Source organism: Watersipora subatra, chromosome 9, assembly GCF_963576615.1.
Source record: "Watersipora subatra chromosome 9, tzWatSuba1.1, whole genome shotgun sequence".
Lineage (NCBI taxonomy): Eukaryota > Metazoa > Bryozoa > Gymnolaemata > Cheilostomatida > Watersiporidae > Watersipora > Watersipora subatra.
This window is the reverse complement of record NC_088716.1, coordinates 18,607,351-18,634,620: the sequence shown is the minus strand read 5'-3', so window position 1 is coordinate 18,634,620 and position 27,270 is coordinate 18,607,351. Positions and strand designations below refer to the sequence as shown.

General features: G+C 34.7%; 2 protein-coding genes across 11 annotated transcripts in view; both read right to left on the bottom strand.

Annotated features, from left to right (window-relative positions):
- The window catches only part of LOC137404472 (target of rapamycin complex 2 subunit MAPKAP1-like), a 181,017-nt gene extending 168,203 nt beyond the window's left edge, over nt 1–12,814 (bottom strand). For 3 of the 10 annotated variants that reach the window (XM_068090683.1, XM_068090686.1, XM_068090685.1), the window contains exons 1-14: nt 12,666–12,814; nt 12,363–12,430; nt 11,886–12,002; nt 10,974–11,116; nt 9,960–10,123; nt 9,494–9,575; nt 9,030–9,220; nt 8,554–8,647; nt 7,854–7,980; nt 5,228–5,416; nt 3,712–3,875; nt 3,242–3,370; nt 2,792–3,006; nt 1,111–2,066 (exon numbers count right to left, since the gene is read on the bottom strand). In XM_068090683.1, the coding sequence (XP_067946784.1) occupies nt 3,736–3,875; nt 5,228–5,416; nt 7,854–7,980; nt 8,554–8,647; nt 9,030–9,220; nt 9,494–9,575; nt 9,960–10,123; nt 10,974–11,116; nt 11,886–12,002; nt 12,363–12,430; nt 12,666–12,814 (1,464 nt within the window). In that variant the 3' untranslated portion in view covers nt 1,111–2,066; nt 2,792–3,006; nt 3,242–3,370; nt 3,712–3,735. Of the gene's footprint in view, nt 1–520; nt 860–1,110; nt 2,067–2,791; nt 3,007–3,241; nt 3,371–3,711; nt 3,876–4,138; nt 4,220–5,227; nt 5,417–7,853; nt 7,981–8,553; nt 8,648–9,029; nt 9,221–9,493; nt 9,576–9,959; nt 10,124–10,973; nt 11,117–11,885; nt 12,003–12,362; nt 12,431–12,665 lie in introns of those variants that run through there. The other 7 variants (XM_068090688.1, XM_068090689.1, XM_068090692.1 and 4 more) reach the window with 5 other exon arrangements.
- A 2,211-nt stretch (nt 12,815–15,025) lies between these two features.
- Nucleotides 15,026–27,270, bottom strand: part of LOC137404859 (uncharacterized) — a 53,974-nt gene continuing 41,729 nt past the window's right edge. The window contains exons 4-8 of the mRNA XM_068091087.1: nt 22,802–22,942; nt 21,496–21,636; nt 19,612–19,752; nt 17,516–17,656; nt 15,026–15,308 (exon numbers count right to left, since the gene is read on the bottom strand). Of these exons, the coding sequence (XP_067947188.1) occupies nt 15,026–15,308; nt 17,516–17,656; nt 19,612–19,752; nt 21,496–21,636; nt 22,802–22,942 (847 nt within the window). The remainder of the gene's footprint in view (nt 15,309–17,515; nt 17,657–19,611; nt 19,753–21,495; nt 21,637–22,801; nt 22,943–27,270) is intronic.

Genomic DNA, 27,270 nt, shown 5'->3' with positions numbered 1-27,270 from the left:
TTTTGGGTTACGGTAAATAAAAAGCATTAACCGGAATCACTAAAAATGAGTTAAATAGCGACTTCCTGTGATAACATGACAAGTGTGACAACTCCTCAATACTTACATTCTCCATTTGTGATTATCTCATGGTCCTATTAAAACATAATATACAAGCATAATATACATAATATACCGGGTCTAAATGAAAAGCCATGTAAGTGGTTGAATTCCTGAGTTTTAAATAAACACTAAGTTAGCCTATCTTTTAAATTTTATCATTTTCCGGGACAAAATTTTCACTGGCACAAGCCTAGGTATTCTGTTATGTATTTAATAGTTGTTTACTAGAATCTTGTGTATTCAAGTGTTACAGATTGTAGATAATGAGTCAAATCTTTATCATTAATCTGTTCAGTAGTAATCGTGTGTGATTAGCATAAATTTGTTGAATCATGATTTTGTTGAACTTTCAATTGAAACTATCTGCACATTATCATAGACAAAAAAAACATACTGTATTGTCAAATCACTGAAGCAATGCAGATTCAAGAGAAACTTTATTGAATGGCTATTACCAGCCATTTGGTAATAATATTAAAACATATCATTCACAATATCGTTATGAACAAGTAAAAACACATTGATATAAATAAATTGGAAATTGTCTGCTATATACAATAACTCCTGTGCGAGAGGTTGCAATAAGATAGTCGATCAGAAAAGTGGTTTACAGTCTTTCAAACGGAGGATTGTAGCCAAGAAATAGGTAGAGCTTTATACCATCAGTTGGTAAACACATCAGTGTGGGCTGTCGTCTGCTTACTCTTGGATACCTGTTGTTAACCTCTATGCTTTTTGCTCTCACCTTTTTTGCTATCTACAAGGTGAAGGATACTTTAGTGTACCATGTAATAACTACTATTCAATTATACTTCATCACTCACAAAGTTAGCAGAGTTTTCTTATGTTTTGTCAAATGATAAAACCAACTTAACAAATCTGTAGTATCTAAGAAGGTAAGAGAAACACCTCAAAGTATAACAATATTTACTAAGATACTGTTTAGTAAGAGGTGAAAAATGAAAAACGAGAGTTATTGACACTATTATAGCTATTATTAGGTAGTACCTGCTCCTCAAACAGCCTCTTCACATCCCGATGACAGCTGTGTTTATAGAAAGCTTCCACAAAGGCTCTTATAAAGAAGGAACCGTGAGTATCATGTCTTTCAGAGACATAACCTGTAAATACCAACACAGCATTAGCTCCATTTATGCACAAGCTGTTACTTGCAGAACTAAAAATGTCATTGTATACTCCAAACATGACATATTTTTAATATATTATGTAATATTTGCTGTGTAAACAGCTCCTATTGGCCACTATGAGATATTCTAGCAAGGGAAGACAAAACATAACACAATAAAAAATGTTTCTGAAACATTCATGTCATTCTAATTTGGTAAATAAAAAAAATAAAGAAATTTATCATTTTTACAGAAATATTTGTTACTAGTAGAAACAGAAAGACTTCACATTAGAGATGATCTCTATAAACAGACATTGAAATTACAAAAATTTTAGAATTGGTCAATTTAGAACTGAGCAACCCTTCTCAAGGCATAAAAATAGATAACTTGGATGTACACAGGGAATATAAGACAGCCTATACTCTGAATACATACAGCAATACTTGACATGTCTAGTGTCTAGTTCAACTAGACTGTTAAACTGAAGGTCCACAGGCTAGCAGATTTAAATGATATCAATGCCAATAGATGTCAATAGAAAAGAATTTAGACAGGTGCAGTTTCTATCACCTTCTTTGTGTTACCATGACATTTATAAGGTAAACAATCTCCTACCAATGACCTTCTCATCAATATACCTGCAAAAAGATAAATTGGTTTTCAAGTTACCAGAAAAGCTTGAATTCATCATGAAAATGCCCTCAGGCGTCACGAAATCAGCCGAGTTAGAGCTTGTAGCCTAAGATTTAGATGTAGAAGGAGTGGCAACAGTTGGAGTTGGGTCTGGAGATTTAGAGGAATGAGGGCTATTTATAAGTGGTAGATCAAAGCCGCCTGCAATAGAGATATTCATATTTTACCAGCAGCTGCATAATTACTCTGTGTTGTGGAGGAAATAAAACTAAGTAATTTAGTTACATTAAGTGGCAATCAGAACTTTTTAATTGATACTAGATATCATCAGGGGTTTGTGTGAAGTTGCTTTATATCTGTAGAGTTGTCTGCTCTCTCTATGCATACGAGTTACTAAGAACTCTTTCAAAACCTATAGACACATTCAAAGCTGATGCAGTCAAGTTATTTACAATTATTAGTTATTAATACTTGTATCATGTACTTGTATCACTCTGTTTAAACTCTTAATTTTCCTAAAATATTGGAACCAAATTTTTAAATTGAGTTTGTGGTTTGGATAAGGGTCGTTGGGTTTGTTAATATTTTGTTGGCCTTTTCAGCAGACCTTTTAATGTACTGACACACTCCAGTAATAATTTGTAGATCAAAGTTTGAGCCATTAATAAATATTTAATATGCTTGTGAAAAAATTCATAGTCAATATGTGAGGTCAATTACTCAGTGAAAAGTGCTTTAATGTTAAAAGTTTTAATCTTATTATAAGAATTTGATTCTCATGTCTAAAGATGTACAATACGCATGACTCTAATATAGTACACAGTAAATTAAGTCTAGTCAAAGCTAATAAAAGTTCCATTAAATGGCTAAGCAACAAACGCAACGGAGTTAATAATTTTAGTCATGACACCGTCTATAGAACTCACACGGTTGCCAGGTGTATGTTCTTGTCCACTGTTAGCTGCATTAGACTTCCTTACTTGTGCTGCTTCAGTAGGTGTCTGACCAACTGCCTCCCTAACCTTGTGTAACGAGTTGCAGGCTTAGAGACTGACTGTAGAGGGCGCTGCTCTACCAGAGCTAGCCTAGCAAATCCAAACTTTTTCATGGTGTTGGGGATATGAGAGACCTCTAAATACAACTAGAGAAATATAAAAGAACTTTAGACTATTCATGGAATGTTATTGCTTATAATTATCTAAGATTCGTTTATTATTTCTCAAAGTCTGTTTATAAACTGTCGTACACTTAACCTTAGTGAATGATGAAACTATTGTTAGAGGAGCTATGATTAGCACTCAATGTTACCCTGAGTAGACAACTCCTGACGCTAATATTCGATGGTAATACTCATCCTAGTGTCACAGTTAACTAACCTTGTGATCCAGAGCAGGAAAATCATCATCCCCTTCGCCATCATCTTCTGTCATGCGAAGAGAATACAACTCCAGGTCTTTAGTAGTGACAAACGAAATTAATATGGTTGAGACAGCAATTACACACAACTACAAAAAATTGAAGCCCAGCTGCAAGCTCTAGGTGAACGAACAAAAAAGGAGATAGCAACTCCACCCAGTGTTAAAGTGACACCCAGGTTAGTAGTAACAACCACTCGGTGTACTTGTGACACCAATTATATCAGCACAAATCATTACCAATAAGACTAATAATCGCATTATGTATCCGACATATCCGACATATTAACTATTTAAGTGAGAGTTGTGCTCCCATTGGTCATGCTGAAATGCAACCATTGATGCAACGCTAAAGATGTTCCAAACTTTCACTTTGTGTAATGATAGTGATAGAGAGGATGTGACAAAATGTAACCAATCAGTAAACTAACTGAAGCTCAGGTTTCTTCCCTTCTCTAGTGTACTTCCAGCAAGTCAATCCTATTGTCTGCTGCACAGTTGCTGTTGTTATGACAGTTACAGGAAGCAGCTTCTTTGACAACGAAGTATCTTGCATTGTCATATAGATGTCTATGTTCTTTGTGTCCACCTGATTCTACAAATAGACAGTAGGCTATTATTGAAAGCAATTAATTCTTATATACAACCTTCAAAATTCATCAACTGATTGAAATAAGGCTATAACTGAAGATTACCTTTCATTCTGAAATACAGCCTATCAAAGTCAGTTGATGAAATTGATAGGTTAATTAAAGCAATAACGACTAGACTGCCATAGACTCTCTAGACTGCCATAGACTCCCTAGACTGCAATAGACTCCCTAGACTGCCATAGACTCCCTAGACTGCCATAGACTCCCTAAACTCCATAAACTCCCTAGACTGCAGTAGACTCCCTAGACTGCCATAGACTCCCTAGACTGCCATAGACTCCATAGACTGCAATAGACTCCCTAAACTCCATAAACTCCCTAGACTGCAATAGACTCCCTAGACTGCCATAGACTGCCATAGACTCCTAGGCTCCCTAGACTGCCATAGACTCCTAGGCTCCCTAGACCGCCATAGGCTCCCTAGACTGCCATAGACTCCCTAGACTACCATAGACTCCCTAGACTGCCATAGACTCCTAGGCTCCCTAGACCGCCATAGACTCCCTAGACTACCATAAACTCCCTAGACTGCCATAGACTCCCTAGACTGCCATAGACTCCCTAGACTGCCATAGACTCCCTAGACTGTCATAGACTCCCTAGACTGCCATAGACTCCATAGACTGCCATAGACGTGCAGCTATCTACTCTCTAAACAGAGAATAAGATAGCTGCGCAGTTGCTCATAAATACAAAGGTGATCGATTGGTGCAGGTGTTACAGCATAGGTCTACCAGTCTTAATATCATGAGTTGGAGTATCATCAAAATGTTTTATGCTAACCTTGACCCGTGGTTACAAAAAAGGACATGAACAGGCAGTACCACTTTTTATAGTAAAAATCTTTGGTTGTTTTGCTTTATTGTAGGCGTATCAAATATTTGTTATTAGTTTTACTTTGAAGAATAGACTTTGCTGTTTAGAAAAAATGGCAAATCATTGTAAATGAACTTTGAAGATGTGCGTTCCCCATCAACTCGTTGTAAAATTAAAATTACGGCAACCATGGTCTATGAAATCAAGAGATTCATCAGAAAAAGGAGAGAAGTTCACGATGCAAACCAATAATACTACAGTTACGGTACAGCCCAAAAATTAAAAAATTCAAGTCAAGTTTTTCCTTTTGGTATAGCCAAAGAGATGAGTTTTGAAAGATCCTAGAAAAAATTAAGCAATTTATACGTATTTTACTGTTTTTATAACGTAAAATCCTTACAGCGTATACAATCGTGGAACGAATTGTTTACATTGTAGAAGCGCCTACTGTATAATAACTGGCGGTCCAGGGACTCACTGAGTTGAACCTGTAGGTTGGAGAATACTCTAGTCACAAGGTTGACTGAGAAAAGCTTGCTTTGTGAAGGATGAGAAACCATAGATGAGTGAAGAGTTTCGGTTTCATCTGTAGTCACCGGGTCAATATCTGGGAACATATTGCTGTCAGCTGTGCTGCCAGCATCTATCATAGAAACCGATCTGGGTCCTGGAATACATGAATGTAATTTAGTCATGGTAGCTTGCTTGACCTATAACACCTTATGAAATTTTAAAGAGGCTACCTTCCAATTTTGAACAAGTTAAACATTGCAAGGAATAGCAACTTTATAGATGAAAAACAGGATGGACAATGTCAAGAAAGCCAACTTTTTTAATCAAAAACAGTTTAGATATTATATTGTAAAGGGGCAAATTCTTAATCTAGAACAGTCGAGACACAGTAAGGAAAGGCAACTTCTACCATCTAGAACAATTTAGACATTGTAAGAGGAAACAACTTCTCCAATCAACAACAAGTACAGTCAAACATGGATAACTCGAACTTCACGGGACCGAGCAAAAGTGTTCGAATTATCAGAGCGTTCAAGTTATCAGAGCACTGTCACAAGTCCATGTATTTACTTATTTATTAGTAGATACATGTACATATGCAAACTATAATATAAATAAAAAGCACAAATGGCTTGTTTCAAATTAAATGCTTCTAATGTAAAGTTTAAAACGTTTTTATCAAAAAGTATAGAGATTTTTCTATCACTTGAGATTGGTTTGTTGTTTGAGGTGATGTTATTGCCAGGAAGTTTTTTAGATTGACATTGGCAAAACTTGATCGTTGTTGAAATGCTCAAAAGAAAAGACATCTTTTTCTTTTGAGCGTTTTACCCACGATCAATTTTGCCGATTTTTCTTGAAGTTTATGCAACGATATCTTACTTTACCTGGGATTCGTTAAGAGCAACACTCCGAGGGGGCTCCGAGGCAGTTCAATTAAAAGTTTTACGAGGTTTTACGGTACATTGTACATCACTCACGCTTTTTGAATGGATACTTATTGAATGTACACACTTATTCTGTGTTTAGGTCAAACGATGAATAGCTTTTTTAGCTAAGACAACGTATACGTTTAATTACAACAATTTTTAAGACGTTTTAAACCTTCAACATTCCGACGTTGATTCAACACGGAATCAACGTCGGAAAACTATTCGTCACGGACTAGCCGGGTCACGCACTCAAGGATTTTCGCCCCGCACATACAAAACAACATGCTGTTTTTGTTTTGTATGTGCGTGGCGAAAATCCTTGCCCGCGTGACCCGGCAAGCCCGTGCTATTCATCGTATAGCAGTATAAATCGTATAAATCAAATTTGACCAAACCTTTAGAAAAGTCGTTGACAAAAATATTTTGCCGATGGTGGTAATAACAACGCTTATGATTTACGAAAAGATGAGGTTTACCTCTATGGCTTGGAATAAAGTGATTTTCTAAAGCGATAACAACCGTTTCGGTAGCCGTTGGGCAAAAAAAACAGTTCGAGTTAACAGTGTTGAGTTCGAGTTATCTATAGCAATTTATCATTACGTGGGAACGGACCAAAGAAACCGTTCGAATTAACCATGTTTTCGAGCTATCCGTGGACGAGTTATCCATGTTTGACTGTATTTTACATGTGACACTTATGGTTGCCTTCTTTAGCAGTGTTACATGATAATAATAAAATAATTATTATTTATTATAACCATATAACACTGCTATTATTAGGAATAAATTATTACTTATGATAATTTATTCCTAATAATAATTTATTAGGAATAAATAAGGTGTGGGTCACAAAATTACTACATGAATTAAAGAGTCAACAATTTTATACCGACAGCTTCATGCCAAAGCTAAAAACCAAGTCAGAGAAATTGTAAATGCTGCCAAAACTTCTTAGGGATGCTGACCTCGATATGTCAGTGGCTAATGAAATGTGTTTAAACTATTAAGGTGTCTTTCAACGTTGCAAAAGAACGCTCGTACAAACGCACTCGAGGTATGATGCCGAGGAGGTAGATCAACCTATCTCTATTGGTAACCATTCACGCTATCATCAATTTAAATGAGCCTACCCTGTAAAAAAACAAGAGAAATACTTTACGCCATGATTCGAGACAAGTATAAGATGCAAGATTACAAAGATTGAGGAGTAAACGATGAGAAAGTGACAGAATGAACCAAATAAATCATGCTTATTTGTGAATGAAGTTAACTATTTTTAGCACTGCTGTGGAGAAAAATAAATTGACTAGCAGTTGTTTAAATTGTGCGGTTCAATAAACACTGCTCAGTTGTTAAATCTGACCGCAGCTCTTTTAGAGTCAGAATTAGTTAGATTGTGCAAAACAAGTCACCCTGTCAGCATTACGATGATCGTTTAAATATAAATAGTTTTGTGGTTAGAGTGCAGTTAACTAGGCACATCCATCGTGTAACCAATCAGTGGGCTAGAAATTTAGTGAGTTTAATGTAAACAATTGTTTTCTGAAAATAGAGTGAGTTGAGTGAACAAAAACCATTAATGCTTGGCTAGAAGACATGAGTGACAAACGCTCCACAACTCACTGGCATGTCTGGTCTTTAGAAGTTCTAGTAACTAACCTACAGGGGTGCGAGAACAAGTCATATAGAATTCTCTAGAAGAAGAGTCAGCAATCAGGACATCCTCATCCAGCTTCTGATTGAATTCATTTCCGAGTTGAAATTTCTCATTGGCCACTGAGAACAACTGAGAACAAAAAAAACTTGATCACCTTATGATCGAAGATGTTGAGTCAAATATTAAATCCATACTAAGAACAGAGTTTTTAGAGTAGGTAAAGCTATAGAAAAAAAAATTTAGTACCGGTATGGAATTTCCTGTGTTCATTGCTCACTTCTGCTATCATGAACACTAGGATCAGCATGTTGATGCTTGCTAAAAGTGCTTGTGCATAACTCTCATTCAACTGGTCAATTCTGTTATCAGCAAGAATATGTTGTTATTTCGAAACAACTCTTCAGTAATTTATAAATTAAAATTTGACAATAATTTACTGTCAATTTTCTACATGCCAACCAGTTGAAAGTGGAAATTTATCCCCTTTGTAACACAACAGCTTGGTCAGAGTAACATCAGCACACTCAAGTTTGGTCCTGTTGATCTGCATTAAAGATTATCTCAGGATTAACACACATTTCATGCATTTTTCAGGTGGTTCAAAATGAAAGCGGTATGGCTATGAACACAGACTTGTACGTAGAATGGGAACTTAACAACAGGTTGGGTATGAAGTACGCCAGCCTGTAGTAGAGCACGTACATTGCGTCTCTCCTGTACGAGCTGCAGAAGCTGTCCAACTGTCACAGTGCTGACATCTACTAGTAACTTGGTAGAGCCATGATCAGGGATGTGTCTGTGGAATAACATGATGTGCGTACACGCTGGAATCAGCTGCGAAATATCTGGTTTTAGCGAAAAAATTTTACAAAGCAAATAAATGCTTTCAAACAAATTTCAACAAAAGCTGAGAAATTTATCTTGTATGTACAGTTGAAGCCATGATCAGGGATGTGCCTACTCACTACAATACAAAGTTAAATATCTGTTTCAAGAGACAAACTTGGATATAATGTACCAATTTTGACAAGGCAAATGAATACTTTCACACAGTTTTATTTTAAATTGATCAAATTATTTATATGTATAGTTTAATCTTTTCCAAAATGTTAACCAGATGAACATCATGAAAAGACTACAGCATTGTCTGAGCACGCACATGTATATACAGAACTCACACGGTGACCAGCTGAGTGTTCCTGTCTAGTGCGCTAGCTACGTTAGACCTCCTTACTCTAGGCGCAGCTTCGGTAGGTCTCTGGCCCACCTCCCCCAACCTTGTGTAACGAGCTGCAGGCTTGGAAACCGGTTGCGGAGGACGCTGCACTACTAGAGCTAGCTTAGCGAATCCAAACTTTGATATTGGTTGCTGGAACAAAAATCTCACAACTAGAGAAATATAAAAGAACTTTAGACTATCAATGGAATGTTATTGTTTATAATTATTTAAGACTCGTTTATCATTTCTCAATGACTGTTTATAAACTATTGTACATTTAATTATAGTGAATGATGAAACTATTGCTAGCAGAGCTATGAGTAGCATTCAATATTGCCTTGAGCAGACAACTCCTGACGCTATTATTCAATGGGAATACTCATCACATAAATTAAACAGAAAATAATGTCACAATTAACTAACCTTGTGATCCAGAGCAGGAAAATCATCATCCACTTCGCCATCATCTTCTGTCATGTGGAGGGAATACAACTCCAGGTCTTTACTAGTGACGAACGAAATTAATATGGTTGAAGCAGCAATTACACACAACTACGAGAGATTGAAGCCCAGCTGCAAGCTCTAGGTGAACAAACAAAAAAGGCGGTAGCAACTCCAACCAGTGTTAAAGTGACACCCAGGGTAGTAGTAACAAACACTCGGTGTACTTGTGACATCAATTATATCAGTGCGATTCATTACCAATAAGACTAATAATCGCATTATGTATCCAACAGGGATATTAACTATCTGAGTGAGAGTTGTGCTCCCATTGGTCATGCTGAAATACAACCATTTACGCAACACTAAAGATGTTCCAAGCTTTCACTTTGTGTAATGATAAGTGATAGAGAGGATGTGACAAATTGTAACCAATCAGTAAACTAACTGAAGCTCAGGTTTCCTCCCTTCTCTAGTGTACTTCCAGCAAGTCAATCCTATTGTCTGCTGCACAGTTGCTGTTGTTATAACAGTTACAGGAAGCAGCTTCTTTGACAACGAAGTATCCTGCATTGTCATATAGATGTCTATGTTCTTTGTGTCCACCTGATTCTACAAATAGACAGTAGGCTATTATTAAAAGCAATTAATTCTGATATACAACCTTTCAAATTCATCAACTGATAGAAATAAGGCTATAACTGAAGATCTACCTTCCATTCTGATATACAGCCTATCAAATTCATCAACTGATAGAAATAAGGCTATAACTGAAGATCTACCTTCCATTCTGATATACAGCCTATCAAATTCATCAACTGATAGAAATAAGGCTATAACTGAAGATTTAACTTTCATTCTGAAATACAACCTATCAAACTCAGTTGATGAATTTGATAGGTTAATTAAAGCAATAACGACTAGACTGCCATAGACTCCCTAGACTGCCATAGACTCCCTAGACTGCCATAGACTCCCTAGACTGCCATAGACTCCCTAGACTGCCATAGACTGCCATAGACTCCCTAGACTGCCATAGACTCCCTAGACTGCCATAGACTCCCTAGACTGCCATAGACTCCCTAAACTGCCATAGACTCCCTGGACTGCCATAGACTCCCTAGACTGCCATAGACTCCCTAGACTGCCATAGACTACCATAGACTCTCTAGACTGCCATAGACTCCCTAGACTGCCCTAGACTGCCATAGGCTCCCTAGACTGCCATAGACTCCCTAGACTGCCATAGACACCCTAGGCTGCCATAGACTCCCTAGACTGCCATAGACTGCCATAGACTCCCTAGACTGCCATACATTACTTTTTTAACAAATAAACATCTCATTACAAGCACCTACAGATACAAATGTATTAGCCGCATGACCTCTGCTGATATTAACTCCAAACTATTGTTTTTTTTCTGTATTTTCAACTAAAAACTATGCATGAGATTGATATGTACCTCTCCATTATACTTCTTGTACTCGTCAAAAGGATTGTTAGACTCCGCTTCCTTGGTTGACGTCAGAAGTTTTGCAAGATTTGATGTGGGTTTTTGAAGCTTTATTGGTTTTTTCCCAAACAACTGTTCAAGAGTTTCTTCGTCTATGTAAGAGTATATAACTCCCATTAATCATATTGATATCTCCATAAAATTATCACAATTGATGCAATGGGCATCCAGCTCATAGCGATGCAAATCTAAATCTAAACTCAATTTGTGAAACAACTGGTGGCTAGAAAATCTGCAGACAGCAAAGTTGACAGCCAAATACATGCCATGCCAAAAAATGACCTGTATATTTACATTAATTAATTTATATAAATTAAAAATATTTCATTAATTTTGAAGTTTAATTGATAATATGCTGCTTAATTTTGAACATATAGAAATGTGTCAGTAGAAGCAAATTAGCCAAAGAGCGTAAATGAATGATATCAAATCATGGCATCAAATCAACGCGAGTAAAAATGAAGCCAATATTCATATTATATAAATTGTATATATCAATATTATTATATAATTATATATAATAAAAATACATAACATATATATGATATATAATTAATCATATATATGATATATAATATAATTATATACCGTAATATATATTATATATTTTATCTCTAATATATATATTATAGATAATATAATTATATAATATATATATAAAATTATAATTTCATATATTATATAATTATATTAATATAATATATATGAATAATTATTTATATTATACAATTATGAAATACATATAATATATATAATTACATATATTTATAATTACTTATTTTATAATTATATAGTTATAATATACATATAATAAATAATTACATATATTATAACATATTATATAAATACACATATTAAGACCTGCTTCTGTTGAATCATTTTGTCTCCATTTTATGGATTTGATTTTCGCCCTACTGTTCTTCTCCTGCTTTATCTTTTCAATCCTGTAGGCTGTACTAGAGCGCATTCGCACTCCACCTGTAATGTAACAGAATTATAAATATTAATAATAAGGTTACACAAAACTGGTGCAATCAAGCATATCTTTAAAAAAATTCCTAAAGTTGAAAATGAAGTTTAATTAAAGATGGTCGATATGTGAGACCCATCAATTGGAAGACAACAGTTAATGAAAGCCTGAAACTTTTCCTATTCCCTTTTCTTTTTAAATTTTCAATGTATACAACATGTACTTTACTATAAATTCACAAATTCAAGTGTGACAAAACACACAATTCTTTTAAAGCTAAACACCATAGGCTACCATAGGCGAGTCCTATCATGATCATTACCAACAAATGGATTTAAGTGTGTAAAAACATCATATGATCACATTACCAAAGTCCATGTCTGAGAGGATATCTGGAGAAACACTAATTTCATGCTCACTCCCTGAGTGTGAGTTGCTAAAAAGAAAAATCAGACAAAAAACGTGAGTTTCATCCAAACATTTCCATAACGTTTGAATTTCAAAACTAAGCCACTGATACAGATTGATCGAATAGATAGAATATGAGAACACTAAAATGAATGCAAATGAGTTTGAATTTAACTCAATGCAGTCAGATCAATAACGTGAAGATAGCAGTGAGCGAACGATTTGCAAATGTAAGGGTGAGAACAGACTTGTGTTTAACTGACTTGCTTAACTTTGAGTTGGATCTTTTTCTTTGATCAGCACGAATAAGGTCAGGCTCCACAAGCATTTCGCAAAGACCAGATTCATCACTTGTGATAAAGCAGGTACGAAGGTGTCTTAAAAGGAATTGCGGATCATCAACCGTACTCATTGCGAATTAAGGCAAGTTGCAGACGTATCTAATATCTCGATATTATTACGAAATTGCAACAACGAAAATTGTATTCAAACTGCTAATAATGATTGGCTAAATAAATTAGTTAAAATAGTATGTATAAGTAAGTTGTAAACGTATCTGGATGCTTACAAAACTCGTACACTTCACGAAGTACAGAGATAATCTTCCGGAAACAAATACGAACGTAGTTTAGTTGACTAGCTGACGCGCAACTGAGTTTACCGTGTACAAAGAATATTGCGGGCTCTCGGCTTAATTTTCATAATGAGAATTAAACTAGAACACCGCTACGACCTGTACGAATATCCATTAATGTGATAGACGTAAAACTCTGAGTAGGACATAGAAAAGTTGAGACAATCGTGTAAACAATTTTTATGAAAAGCCTCACTTCCTGTAAAGCGTGCGTTTAGAAATTTGACATACACTTGCCTTACACTTGCATTGAACTGAATTTATTTTTACACTTTTTGAAGTTTGTAACCAATGCTGAAAAAAGAATTGACTGAAGAACTTTTATATCAGTCTTAACTAGCAAAGAAGTCTAAATTTTATCAAGCTGCAGGTAAAATTACTGAAATAGATCAACTTGTATTGTTTAAACGTACAGCCTGCCTGTACGAGCTAGAGCTTCACATAATGGGAAGAAGTTGATGAGAATTTATGTTAGTCCTGATCCAAAATTAGGTTTGCAACTTCAATATAAGCAATACAATTTTATGATACATCACTACTTTGTCCTTTTCAACAGAGTTTCAATTTTTATAGATTAATTACCAAAACCCACAGCGTATTGATCTTGAGCTAAGACCCACAGCATATTGATCTTGAGCTAGACATATATGATTAGTCATTGTTGTACACAAACTGTACAGTAGTAGTAACCTTGGAAATCACCTCAATCATGAGTTTTATAATACTACTGTCGCAATGATTCAGATGGAGGCCCAGGATTGGTTATGGATCCGAGTTTGCTGTTAATGTAGATGATCACGCATTACCTTTTGAAATTTAATTTTCATGCACAGTGAAGGGGAGGAAGGGGAGTTTAATAATACATCATGCATGCTCCACCAGCCAAGAAATTTTGTCAGTTTTTTTTAAAGTCATCAAATGCTGCTCTTCTCACCTCCAATCTCACCAAGGAAACAACAATCTACTACTACAGGCCTGCAAAGGTTTACTTCAATGTACCCCTACAAGTTCTACATTTAATGTACATCATGCTGACCTTTTTAAATTAGTTTTAGTGCCAAGCAGTTGTGCAGCACCTCTTTGAACTAATCGAGGCTCGGGGTTTACTTTTCATCGGTTCTCAAAGACTGACTTACTACGGAACCAATGGCTGGTGAATATGAAACGCCTCTCCTCTTTCAACTCTGGTAAAGGGGACGAACTGTGGCAGCTCACCAGCTCATCACGTTTACGCTCAGTAAGTTGTAACATTTTATAAAGAGATAAGTTTAGTAGTAAGTACAAAAGACCACCTATTTAATGAGTCTTAACATAAACGCTGCTATTAAAAGTAGAGGCTGTCGCTTAGTGTAAAGGAATCTTTTACAGGACTAGGAATTCATAAGTTTGAAGAAAATCTTAGTCTTTATAAGCAACTCATGTCATCACCCGTTGCGCCACTTCAACTGGTTTGTTTGTTTCTGGGTCGGTTACATTTATCATCAGGTAACTTTATGCATATTTTGTTTGTATTTTTTAGATATGCGTTTGTTTTCGGTTTTACTACTACATATGCAAAATAATTATGAATTGGATATATTGTACATTGTATATTTTTTGTAATAGGAATACTTGCATACTATTTCATGAATTTGATAGATGTACCACCCACACTAAAAGTTTCATAGTCAAATAAGTAGAAGATGTCTCGGTTTTTTTATCATACCGTTAATATTGTGAAATTAACATTTTATCAATTATTAAACTAATGTCTTGGTTGCTAGTTCTGCTGCAAACTCGTCTGTGTAGCCAAAGCAAGAAGTTGGACACATCTACAAACCTTAGGGTCAAATTAATTCTCAAAATATTTGCAATTTATTTATTCCAAAAACGGATTTTACCAGTTATTGTAACCAAGTAATCACTGTATTGAAAGGTTCATAATTGTTCTGGAAGGGTTGATACCCAGAGATGTGTGAAGCAGTAATTGGTGTGCTATATATAATCGACCTATTTTTTTCTTCCCTGTCTAAAAACGTTGAAATATTCCCGAATTGTGTGGATTCCTTCTTGGCATACACCATACGGAGGAGATACTAGTTTCAAACAGCCATCACATGTCAGCTTTTGAAGGTTGTTAAGAGCCATAACCCTCTCATCGATCTTTGTAAGTTCACAGTTAAACCTAATGTCTAGCTCCGTCAACGCTGTGAGATGAAACACAGCCCCGGGTACGTCCTTCAATTCATTTTTCGTGATGTTAAGCTCTTTCAACTGACTCAACTTGCTCAGCCTACATAACAACGGTAGCATATCAATATAAAGTCAAAAAGCAATTAAAATGTAATATATTTTTATAGAGTTATCAGTAGGAGTTTTCTTGAGTGATCTTGGAAATTATATCAGCTAACAAACTGACAAAGCAAGTTTACCAGCAGCCATTATAAAGCTGTTACGACATTTACTCTGTTTACCAAATATAGTAACACGCTATCAAAATGCGGTTATATTTAAACAATTGATAAATGACATATCATGAAGTTTGACCGTAATTGAACAACATAAAAGGTTACAAGCATTCATGTACTGTAGCAAAACCCACAAAATGTGTTATTAATAGAGTTATAGGTGTGATATTTAATTACCATGATAGTAAGTGTGTTATTAATAGAGTTATAGGTGTGATATTTAATTACCATGGTAGTAAATGTGTTATTAATAGAGTTATAGGTGTGATATGTAATTACCATGGTAGTAAATGTGTTATTAATAGAGTTATAGGTGTGATATTTAATTACCATGGTAGTAAATGTGTTATTAATAGAGTTATAGGTGTGATATTTAATTACCATGATAGTAAATGTGTTATTAATAGAGTTATGGGTGTGATATTTAATTACCATGGTAGTAAACGTGTTATTAATAGAGTTATAGGTGTGATATTTAAATACCATGATAGTAAATGTGTTATTAATAGAGTTATAGGTGTGATATTTAATTACCATGATAGTAAATGTGTTATTAATAGAGTTATAGGTGTGATATTTAATTACCATGGTAGTAAATGTATTATTAATAGAGTTATAGGTGTGATATTTAATTACTATGATAGTAAATTATTATTCAACATGATTTATAAATATGGTAAAATCTTCAAGATAAACATATCAGTTGAAGCAGTCAACTGTTTAGTAAAATAAAATGCTTTTGAAAGCCATAACTGGTGAATCTCATCTAACACTGTATAAAAACTATGGCTGAATATTTACCAGTGAAAATATAGAGTAATAACCAATAAAGAGACTTATTGTTACATTGCGTGAAATACATGTGAACTGAATCTAGATTTAGCAATGTATAGATTTAGTGAATTAGGTCTGTAAATATACTAGTGATTGTGATATAACAGTGATATACTAAATATCACTATTATATTAATAAAGGTCTCAGTTTACTATGACATACACATCGAACACATATTTTAAACTACCATGAAACCTCTAATTTAATGCCAAGGCGCTCTATTTTTTAACCCTTCCTCTATGGTGGCGGTCAATTGGAGGTGGTGTTCAATTAGAGGTGGTGTTCGATTAGAGGTTTGACGGTAACTTTATTGATATAGTTTTACTCTTTTCATATTTTACTTCAGTTCAGGTTCAAACCTCTTTTCATTTACAAACTTCTGTTTTGGCAAACTTTGAATGTCATATATTGGAAACTGCTTTGTAACATGAGACAGAGATTTTTTCACAATTCATGTCATGAGTCAGAATAGGTGTAAGTAGAGCTGATCGTAAGTTGTGATTTGATTGTATAATAATTTACTTTACAGAATTGAAAACTATAGTAAATAAAAGTAGTTGGTGGAATGGCAAATATATTTATAACAAGTAAAATCTTAGTTGTGATTTTATTCGCTGATATCAACCTTGTTACAACCAATTGAGAAAACTTGAACAGTTTGTGGTCTCAGTCTTATAATGTTTATGATAATATTTAAGGATGATAATCAGTGGTCGAGTGGTGAATAATTTATTGGGTGGTCTCGACCACAAAAGAGTAGAAATAGTAGGTAGTAGTAGGAGACAGCAGGAGGTACAAAGACCTGAGGAATTGACAAGTTATGTGTGGCTACCATAAAGTAAGATAGATTACATTACATTAGGTAATTGTATCTTTAAATTTTATTTTTATAAACTTTTCAGCAGACGGCAACATTTTAAAATTTTGGCAAAAAAAAACAAATATTAAAAATGAGCAAATTGGTATGGCAAGGTTTGACGGCACTGAGTTAGAAACCCTCATAGAATCTGTAATTGAAAGTTTAGACATGGCGCATTGAATGATCAATTTTTCCTTTCGAAAGATCAAACTTTATAAATATGTTTATATATGAAGGCTAGAGATGAAATGATTCTGCAAAAGATTTTGAAATGTAGTGTTGGAGAACATACTCATTTTGCTCAGAAACTTCCTACAAAAAAACTGGGTTTTACTCACGATTCAGGGAGGTCCTGAAGTTGGCAGTTGTTCAAGAATAGCTTAGTGAGAGAGGTTAGAGATCCAATAACTTCAGGGAAGCCTTGTTTGAAGTTGTTTTCAGTTAGCCATAGCACCTTGAGATGAGTCAGAGAGGGCAGACTGTAATATAGACATCTGACAAATTAAAGGTGTAATAGTGTAGATTCACAGGCTATGATAAAGTATCTCAGTACATAAAAAATGAATTTGTTCCATTATTAAATGAATCACTACAGAGCAAATCTGCAGATAAATTAAATGTTCTGTTGTAACAATAATTAGTGGATTAGATAAATTATATATTGAAAGGAAACATTAAATACAAAATATCTGGGTGTCAGCTGGATTCGAGGAGAACTGAAATTTTTTTTTGAACTTTCTTTTTAAAGAGGCTGCTTTGCTTTATATTGGCATATTGCCAGGTATTATATTTGTGATGAGTTTTATGACAATATGGAATCAATCCATAATTTATTCCTGTCCATGTAATGCATTGATTATTAGATCCAATTTATTATTTTTAATTGAGGAAAGCTAAATCTAATAAATGAAACACGATGTACAATTATTACATGGAAGGATAGAAGACATAAGCTAAAGAATTAATTCCTAAGAAAATAATATTAAAAACATATTTGGTCCTCTTATATTTTAGATGAAGGGTGCGAATGATAAGACAATAGTATAGAACTCTTCAATGTAAACCTTATACATTGCTGGCTAGTACATCTTGGGAGTGTTTTACATCACAATAAATGTTTAACCTCTATTTGAAGGATACCTTTATTTGAACATCACCTCTAATATAGCACCACAATAAGGAAAAGATTAAAAATGTTCACAAAATGGTACAAATAAATTGATAATGACTTGGGTACATTAAAAACAATCAATTCTTTCCTTGTTGCTGTAATGGTTGCCATGATTTTAGTGACGGTATATTGGAGAAAGTCTATCGCCGCCGTGACCATAACTACGCTCTAATTTGAAGTCACTAAGGTCTAAATCTGATCCATTGTTTTCCGATTTGTTCATGATGAGGTTAAAGGTAGGGCCACACGTATCGTGTAATTTCAACTAATCTGGGAAATTCCATTCGTATGAAATTTCTGACCTGCCACACGGAGTTTCCCCACCACGGATTCGTACGAAACTAACTTTCAACTAGCCAATCAGAACGCGGTGATAAATTGAAGCCGATTCCGTTTCAATCTTTCTGGATATGCGTCAAAGAAAACGACCTTCAACATTCAACTAACCTTTTCAACCGACCAATCAAACAACGATTCGTAGGAATTTCTGATGTTTCGTCAAATTCAGGATTCGTTCATCGTGCGCAACCAACGATGGACGAATTCGTCCAAATGTCAATTCGTACGAATCGTTTCATCCAAATTTCGCCGATTTCGTGAGAATTTTGTCTCGTGTGGCCCTACCTTTACAATCCGACGTAAAGACTTTCAAGTGTTTTGATTAATTATGAGCATACCTTTTAGGAACATCGAACAACCTAAGAGCATTAGCTATTATCAATGTAACAGTAGCAATTGTTATGGCATATCAAAGTCCATTTTCTAACACCAAAGCTTTAAGTTTTTTCTGTAAAACTTTGAAAATGACACCATCAAACTAACTATAAACTGTAACCTGCTAATATGACTTTTTTAATGTAGATCTTTTTTTCAACTCGATCTGATACTTTGATGTAGGCCTAGATGCTAAAATGTGTTAGCAAAAATGTTGAGACCCACGGTATTAATGTTGTTCTGTCCGAAGAAGGGTACAAAATATAGGTGATATTAGCATCGCTTAGCCGAAAAAAGGTTTAAAATTATTCTCCCAAAACTAGTAAAAAGATAAACCGCCATCCTCTATTTGAACGTCTCCTCTAATATAACGCCACTATAAAAAAACGATTAAAAAATACGGTGTTATAGCGCCAAAAAAGAGGTCTTACAACAACTAGAATCATTATTATTATGAAAACTGATATATAAAATGTCCTGAGGTATAGTGATGGAGAATATGCTTCTTTTGTATAGAAACTTCCTACAGAGAGACTGAGTTATACTCACGATTCAGGGAGGTCCTGAAGTTGGCAGTTGTTCAAGAATAGCTTAGCGAGAGAGGTTAGAGATCCAATAACTTCAGGGAAGCCTTGTTTGAAGTTGTTTTCACCTAGCCATAGCACCTTGAGATGAGTCAGAGAGGGCAGACTGTAATATATACATCTGATAAATTAAAGGTATAATAGTATAGGTTTACAGGCTATGATAAAGTATCTCAGTACATAAAAATGGATTTTTTCCATTATTAAATGAATCACTACAAAGAAAATCTGCAGCTAAATTGAATGTTCTGTTGTAACAATAATTAGTGTTTTAGATAAATTATATATTGAAAGGAAACATTAAAGACAAACTATCTGGGTGTCAACTGGATTCGAGGAGAACTGAAAAATCCTTTTTCAACTTTTCTTTTAAAGAGGCTGCCTTGCTTTATATTGGCATATTGCCAGGTATTATATTTGTGATGAGTTTTATGGCAGTCAGTGTGATCGCACAGTTGAAATATATTTTCTGTCATCAAGGATACATAAACCATAAGTGCTACCTAGATTAAATACACTATGATAATCACAGCGATTCCATTCGAATACATTAGGATTAGATAAAACAGGATACAATAATGTCGCATCATGAACTAATGTAGCACTGCTATCTCCTGTACTGATATGGAATCAATTCATAATTTATTCCTGTCCATGTAATGCATTGATTATTAGATCCAATTTATTATTTTTAATTGAGGAAAGCTAAAACTAATAGTTGAAACACGATGTACAATTATTACATGGGAGGAGAGAAGACATAAGCTAAAGAATTAATTCCTAAGAAAATAATATGAAAAACATATTTGGTCCTCTTATATTCTAGGTGAAGGGCGCAAATGGTAAGATAACAATATAGAACTCTTCAATGTAAACCTTATACACTGCTGGTTAATACATCTTGGGAGTGTTTCACATCACAATAACTGTTTAACCTCTATTTGAAGGACACCTTTATTTGAACATCACCTCTAATATAACACCACGATTGGGAAAAGATTAAAATGTTTACAAAGTGGTACAAATAAATTGATAATGACTCTGCTACATTAATAACAATCAATTCTTTCCTTGTTGCTGTAATGGTTGCCATGACTTTAGTGACGGTATATTGGAGAAAATCTATTGCCACCATGACCATAACTACGCTCTAATTTGAAGTCACTAAGGTCTAAATCCGATCCATTGTTTTCCGATTCGTTCATGATGAGATTTACAATCTGACTTGAAGACTTTTAAGTGTTTTGATTAATTATGAGCATACTTTTTAGGAACATCGAACAACCTAATAGCATTAGCTATTATCAATGTAACAGCAGCCATTGTTATGGCATATCAAAGTCTATTTTCTAATACCGAAGCTTTAAGTTTTTCTGTAAAACTTTGAAAATGACACCATCAAACTAACTATAAACTGTAACCTGCTAATATGACTTTTTTAATGTAGATCTTCCTTCCAACTCGATCTGATACTTTGATGTAGGTCTATATGCTAAAACGTGTTAGCAAAAATTCTGAGGCCCACGGTATTAATGTTGTTCTGTCAAAAGAAGGGTACAAAATATAGGTGATATTAGCATCGCTTAGCCGAAAAAAGGTTTAAAATTATTTTCCCAAAACTAGTAAAAAAATAAACCGTCATCCTCTATTTGAACGTCACCTCTAATATAACGCCACTATAAAAGAACGATTAAAAAATACAGTGTTATAGCGCCAAAAGAGAGGTTTTGCAACAACTAGAATCATTACTATTATGGTAACTGATATATAAAATGTCCTGAGGTATAGTGGGGGAGAATATGCTTCTTTTGTATAAAAACTTCCTACAGAGAGACGGAGTTATACTCACGATTCAGGGAGGTCCTGAAGTTTGCAGCTGATTAAGCGTAGCTCACTAAGAGATTTAAGAGCTCCAACAACCTCAGGGAGGCCTTCTTTGAAGTTGTTGTAGCTCAGCGCTAGCATCTCCAGTTGAGTTAGAGAGGATAGACTGTAATATATACATGTGATAAATTAAAGGTATAATAATATAGGTTCACAGGCTACAATAAATTATCTCAACACATAAAAATGAGTCTGTTCCATTATTAAATGAGTCCTTAAAGAGCAGATGGGCAGCTAAATTGAAAGTTTAGTTATCATAAAAATCTGTAAATTTTTAAAATAAGCCCCAATTATCAAATGTAATAGTAAGGAATCGATTCATAATTAATTATTGTACATGCGAAATATTGATTAATTGATCTATTTAATTTTTAGTGATTTTAAAATGAAAGAAAACTATTAGTTAAATATATGAAGCACTTGCAATCCTTAATGCACTTGCAATCCTTAATGGGCATTTGCATTTGCTATGCAAATGCCCTAAACCATTTAAACTTCCAGAAAACTCAGACAAAATATTTTTATAAATTATAAATACATATAATGGTTAAAACCTGTAACAAATATGTATTACAATTATGATATTACGTAATAAATAGAAAATTACACTTGGAAAGAATAGAGAACAGAGGAATAATGAATAAAAACTACGAACTGTTGGTTATCTATAGCGTTAGCCACACAGGTGAGGGTATGCAAAGACAGCAGAAAATGGGACAATATTGTAGTTGTGAGAGAAGCTGGTTGCCGTATTGTTGATTTGGTTTGGTTTTACTCAGAATAAATATTTTATAAACATGAACAGAAAAATGTATGTACATCGGCACTAACTGAACAACTGTATGTCATCATACAAAAAAGCACAGAACTTGAATTGGTAAAAGCTAGAGTTGTGCTACTCTGTAGGTGATATACGTACAGTGTACAGTGTGATAACGCCAATTTACACAATTGGGATGTAGGCGGCCAGTGCTTGAAGGATAAAATTAAATGTAAAGGGCTGGCTAAATTGAAAACATTCACAGTTAGTTCAAAATGAACACATAGAATAAAGGTGAAATTATTGTTGTCAATTTTTTTTTGTATTAAATTAAACAAATGGGTTAAAAACCAAAAGTTTTCATATCTAAAAACATTTTTTGCAGGTTTAGGCAGTACATCTACCAGGAGAAGTTAGAAATTTTGTGCGTAAATTACTTTGTTTTGTAGAGGTTATATTGTATACTTCTTTTGCCTAGAAGTTTTCTACAGAAAGACTGGGTTATACTCACGATTGAGGAAGGTCCTCAAGTTGGCAGTTGTGCAAGTGTAGCTCAGTAAGAGAAGTAAGAGTCCCAACAACTTCGGGGAGACCTTTTGTGAACTTATTGTCACTCAACCATAGCATTTTCATATGAGTCAGAGAGGACAGACTGTAATGTACACATGCGATAAATTAAAGGTGTTAACTGTAGAGGTATCAGAATCGAATCCTGCAAAATAGGATTTTATCACGTTGCAGCAGTGATAGTATGTATATATTGTTCAGTCAGATAAAGTGAGGCCTCGGTAAACAGTGCTAGTATTGAACATGTGAGACAGAAATATATATATAAGTACAGTAGATGCTAATATAATGTAAGTAATCCGTTAGAGAAACATTTATATTGCAAGGACTTTATGTTATATGAACAAAAAATTAAACTGTAAAATTGCCTAATCTGTTTTAAGATCTTCTAAAGTAAAAAAACTAGACAGCTGTTTAATTTAATTTAATGATTTCACAGTAACTTTAGTGTGATTGATTTGTATCAGCAGCTTTTTTCTGTTTTCTTATCACTTTCACTCGGGTTTATAGTCCATGATTACAGTGGTTTTACGATAAGTGCCTTCCTTCTGTTGAGTGCACCTGGTTACAACCATGTTTAATCATACTCGCTAGTATATTACTCATATGCAATACTCACTATATCATCTGTGTAACTGCTCGGCAATAATGTCACTCATACTATTGTTTTTTATCGTTTACCTGTAAACTACTAATTACAAATTAAACCGTCCGCTGGAGTTTCCGGCAGTGCTAAGCTTGACGCTTCTACACACGGACGTTTATTTCTAACGCTGAAAATAATCCACACACTTCTAGCGCGAAAAACCTTTGATGTCAATTTACATCAATCTTTTCATTATTTTAGACAGCACCGTCTAGTATGCAAAAAATAATGAAAACCATTTATGTCGACAATAACGTAAAACAAAAATATGTAAATCTTTATTTTATATAATAAGAGCGTTTGTCTATTTCCCTTTACTTTATCGACATGCCTAACAAATTCTCATGGCAAACTAGACTGTCAGGATATTAGTATATATATAATAATAATAGAGGTAAATCAAATAAGTCTTTACATCGGCTTTTTTCTCAAACGTAGCATGAGAAAAAGCGATATTTTTAAAGCTAGCTATGAGATTCTCGCTATTCAAATCAAATTTGAGATCATATATATGTACACTGACTTGACACTTTACCATATATGGAATTTTGTACAAAGTCTGAAACGAAAACTTTACATAAATTATTGTCGTTATGTGGAATTCATGTGATAGGAAGTATTCGTTATAGGAGCTTCTACTGTACATATAAATTAGAGTTGCCCCGATTTTGGTATCAGAATCGGTATCGGTGCCGATATGAGTGTCAAGTATCTGAATCGGTATCGGCCGATCTTTTCTTTAAAAATCTGAACCTTCCGATACTTTTTACAGATCAACCATTAAGCAGAAAACTGTATTTTAGCCTGCTATACTAATAAAAAAATTATCAGCTGTAAGCTTCTTACTTTTACTTAATGAATTTCAGGCCTGCCACACAATTTATTTCATGTCTATAGCCTGATCAACACAGCGAAGGAAACTTTTTAGCCAGAACGTAAACAAAAAGTGTGGTATTTCCCAATTACAGCGATAGGTTTTATTGCAAGCAATCACGAACAAGATAACAAAAGTGGGAAACAAGAACGCAGTGTAATATTTCTATTTACTAGCATTACGAAAGTAATTTAAACAGTCGACGCATAAAGTTATCCATCACTCTCTTGATCCTGACGATACAATGAATCGTTTGCATTGTACAAAAAACGGTAACCCCAGTGGCGTATCGGTATGTAGCCTGTCCTCCAACATCTGTTGCAAGGGAATCCCCCTTCAGTGCGCTCGGCTACATTGATAATGATGGAAGAAAAGAGACGTCTTACTGAGATAATTGAATCACTAACGGTTTTTAAAAGAAACATTGATTTGCTCTAAACTTGTACAGGCACAGCCGTTCATCCAACAATAGAAGAGGGACTTCGTTATCACAGATAGAACTGTACCACTAACAGTAATTACCTTTATTTACAAATTACAAGAAACATGGACTGTTTTGTTACTACATGCACGGTATGTCAGTATGTGAATATGTATATATTTTTTTCCATAAATGCAAACAAATAAATACAATAATATTCATGTTTTCTTTGCATTATGTTTGTATTTGCATAATAAAATGAGCTACTATCTATGCAACACAAAAGATCTGAATCGGTATCTGAATCGGATTATTTTTCAATTAGGATCGGTATATCGGATCGGTATCTGAATCGGCTGGTGAATTTAGAATCGGGGCATCTCTAATATAAATAGCTCAGTAGTCAAAGGAACAAGTAGATATAAATAATTCAATGATTTACTATTGGGGTCCTACCATGTTTTATGACGATTTTGACGACCCGACGACAGGGATATTTGAAAAGTGACAGACGAGGCGACCATTTATCACTGTAGGTGACGAGTGATGATGATTGTGTAAGTAGGCTTACTGAAGGTACGGCTACACGTAGCGAACTTTTTGTTGGTTCGGAATTCTGATCGAAATCCCGAAATGAACGAAAAACACACAATTATCTGAGCTGTGCATGCCCACCGAATTCGTCGACAAAACGCTTTTAATTGGCTAAACAAATTATTAGTGAGCACGATTCTTGCAGCTTTAGCAATTAGTATAGTCCAAGACACGTATTACGATACACAATAAAAGTACGAAGGCAATTCAACATAGTACACACTATGTAACTGCTTAGGTTGCGCTATTGTTGGTTAGCGAGCATGATTCTAGCAACTTATAAAGTTTATGTAGTCTGAAGCACATAATGCGACACGTAATAAACATATCACGGCAATTCACCATAGTAAATACGATGCAACTAACTTGATTGCGCTAAAGAGAGTAATACTTTCTACCACAAAACTTTTGCTGCTAAAAAGGAAATTGTTATTATTAAAAAAGAAAGGATTTGTAGCTATAGTGTATAAACTATAAATACCAACAAGAGCGCAATTTAAGCAGTTGCAGCGCGTGTACTACATTGAATTGCAGTCATACTTTAATTGTGTGTAATTATACATCTCTTGGACTATACTAATTGCAAAAGCTGCTAGAATCGTGCTCGCTAGCACGATTCTAGCAGCACAGAACAATTCTGTGTGCTGCCTTCATTTTGTGATTTCGATCAGAACCAATGACAAATTTGGTACATGTGGCCGTATCCTTACTGACTTATTATTTGTCCATAAATCAACACGATCAAACAAAACTTGGCTAGTTTCTGTTTGAAGCATCTGGCCCAGCATTTATAGACTGCCAGGTAATTTAAGTAAACAGCAATGAAATGCCACGACACACTGACAGCTAATCCGTTTCCAAGTCTGTGACAGACAGTGATTATTAAAGACAATCTCGGTCTATTTTCAGTACAAGTATAGCCCTAAAAACCTAAGACGCCTGTCACTCTTTGCAGAGTAATCAGCAACGCTCCCAAACATCACTAATAAGTTTGTGAAGGTCGTTGGTTGAGCCATGCTTTTGATTAGCAGAAGTTCAAGCTGAGCAGGTTCCCGGTTTTCATCGAAACCCAGTGCCACCAGAATAGATATTGGTATTAAAACAACGAATGTGAAGAAGGAGATTGTTTTGGTTACCAACTTGAAAGAGGTGACGACAGTGATTTTAAAAGTGACGACAATGATTTTAAAAGTGACTATTCTGACGGCAACTTTGTGTGGTAGGACCCTCACACTAATACCGTGGTAATAGGTTACATATTCGAGCAAATGAGGTCCTTCAGTACCTTTTTGTCACCAGAGTTTCACTAAAGTATATGTTGCTGTATTGTACAGGTTACTGTAACAAATTAGATATATAATAACATTTACAATGGATGAAGGAAATGTAAGGGTTATAACTTGGTATGAACTACAGACTGATAATATATCAGTATGTATCGGTATGTTATTTATTCACCTAGTTTAACACAGCTGAAAAGAGAAGCACTACTCTGGTAGTATAAATGAAGGTAACTATGTACTGTTTTACCTTTCCAACTGGCAGTTCTCTAGAATGTTCTCTAAACACAGCTCCTTCACGATAGGGCAAACTAAGTTCAGTGAAGGAATCTTTCCTTTGCATCTAAAGTGTGTAATGGAGACTTCACCAACATCATTAAGTAATTCCTCTACTGTTTTGTCTTGAAGAGAAGCAAAGAGCCAATCGTAAGACTTTTGTGTAGACAGACTGTACTGAACTCTGTAGACTATAAAATAAGCCGTGGGAATATAATAAACGTCTTATATTATTTACAACTATGTTTTCGTCATATCAACGACAGTAAACTCTAAACAGGAAAAAGAACCATCATCCTTCTTGAGCTGTACTAAAGTTTAT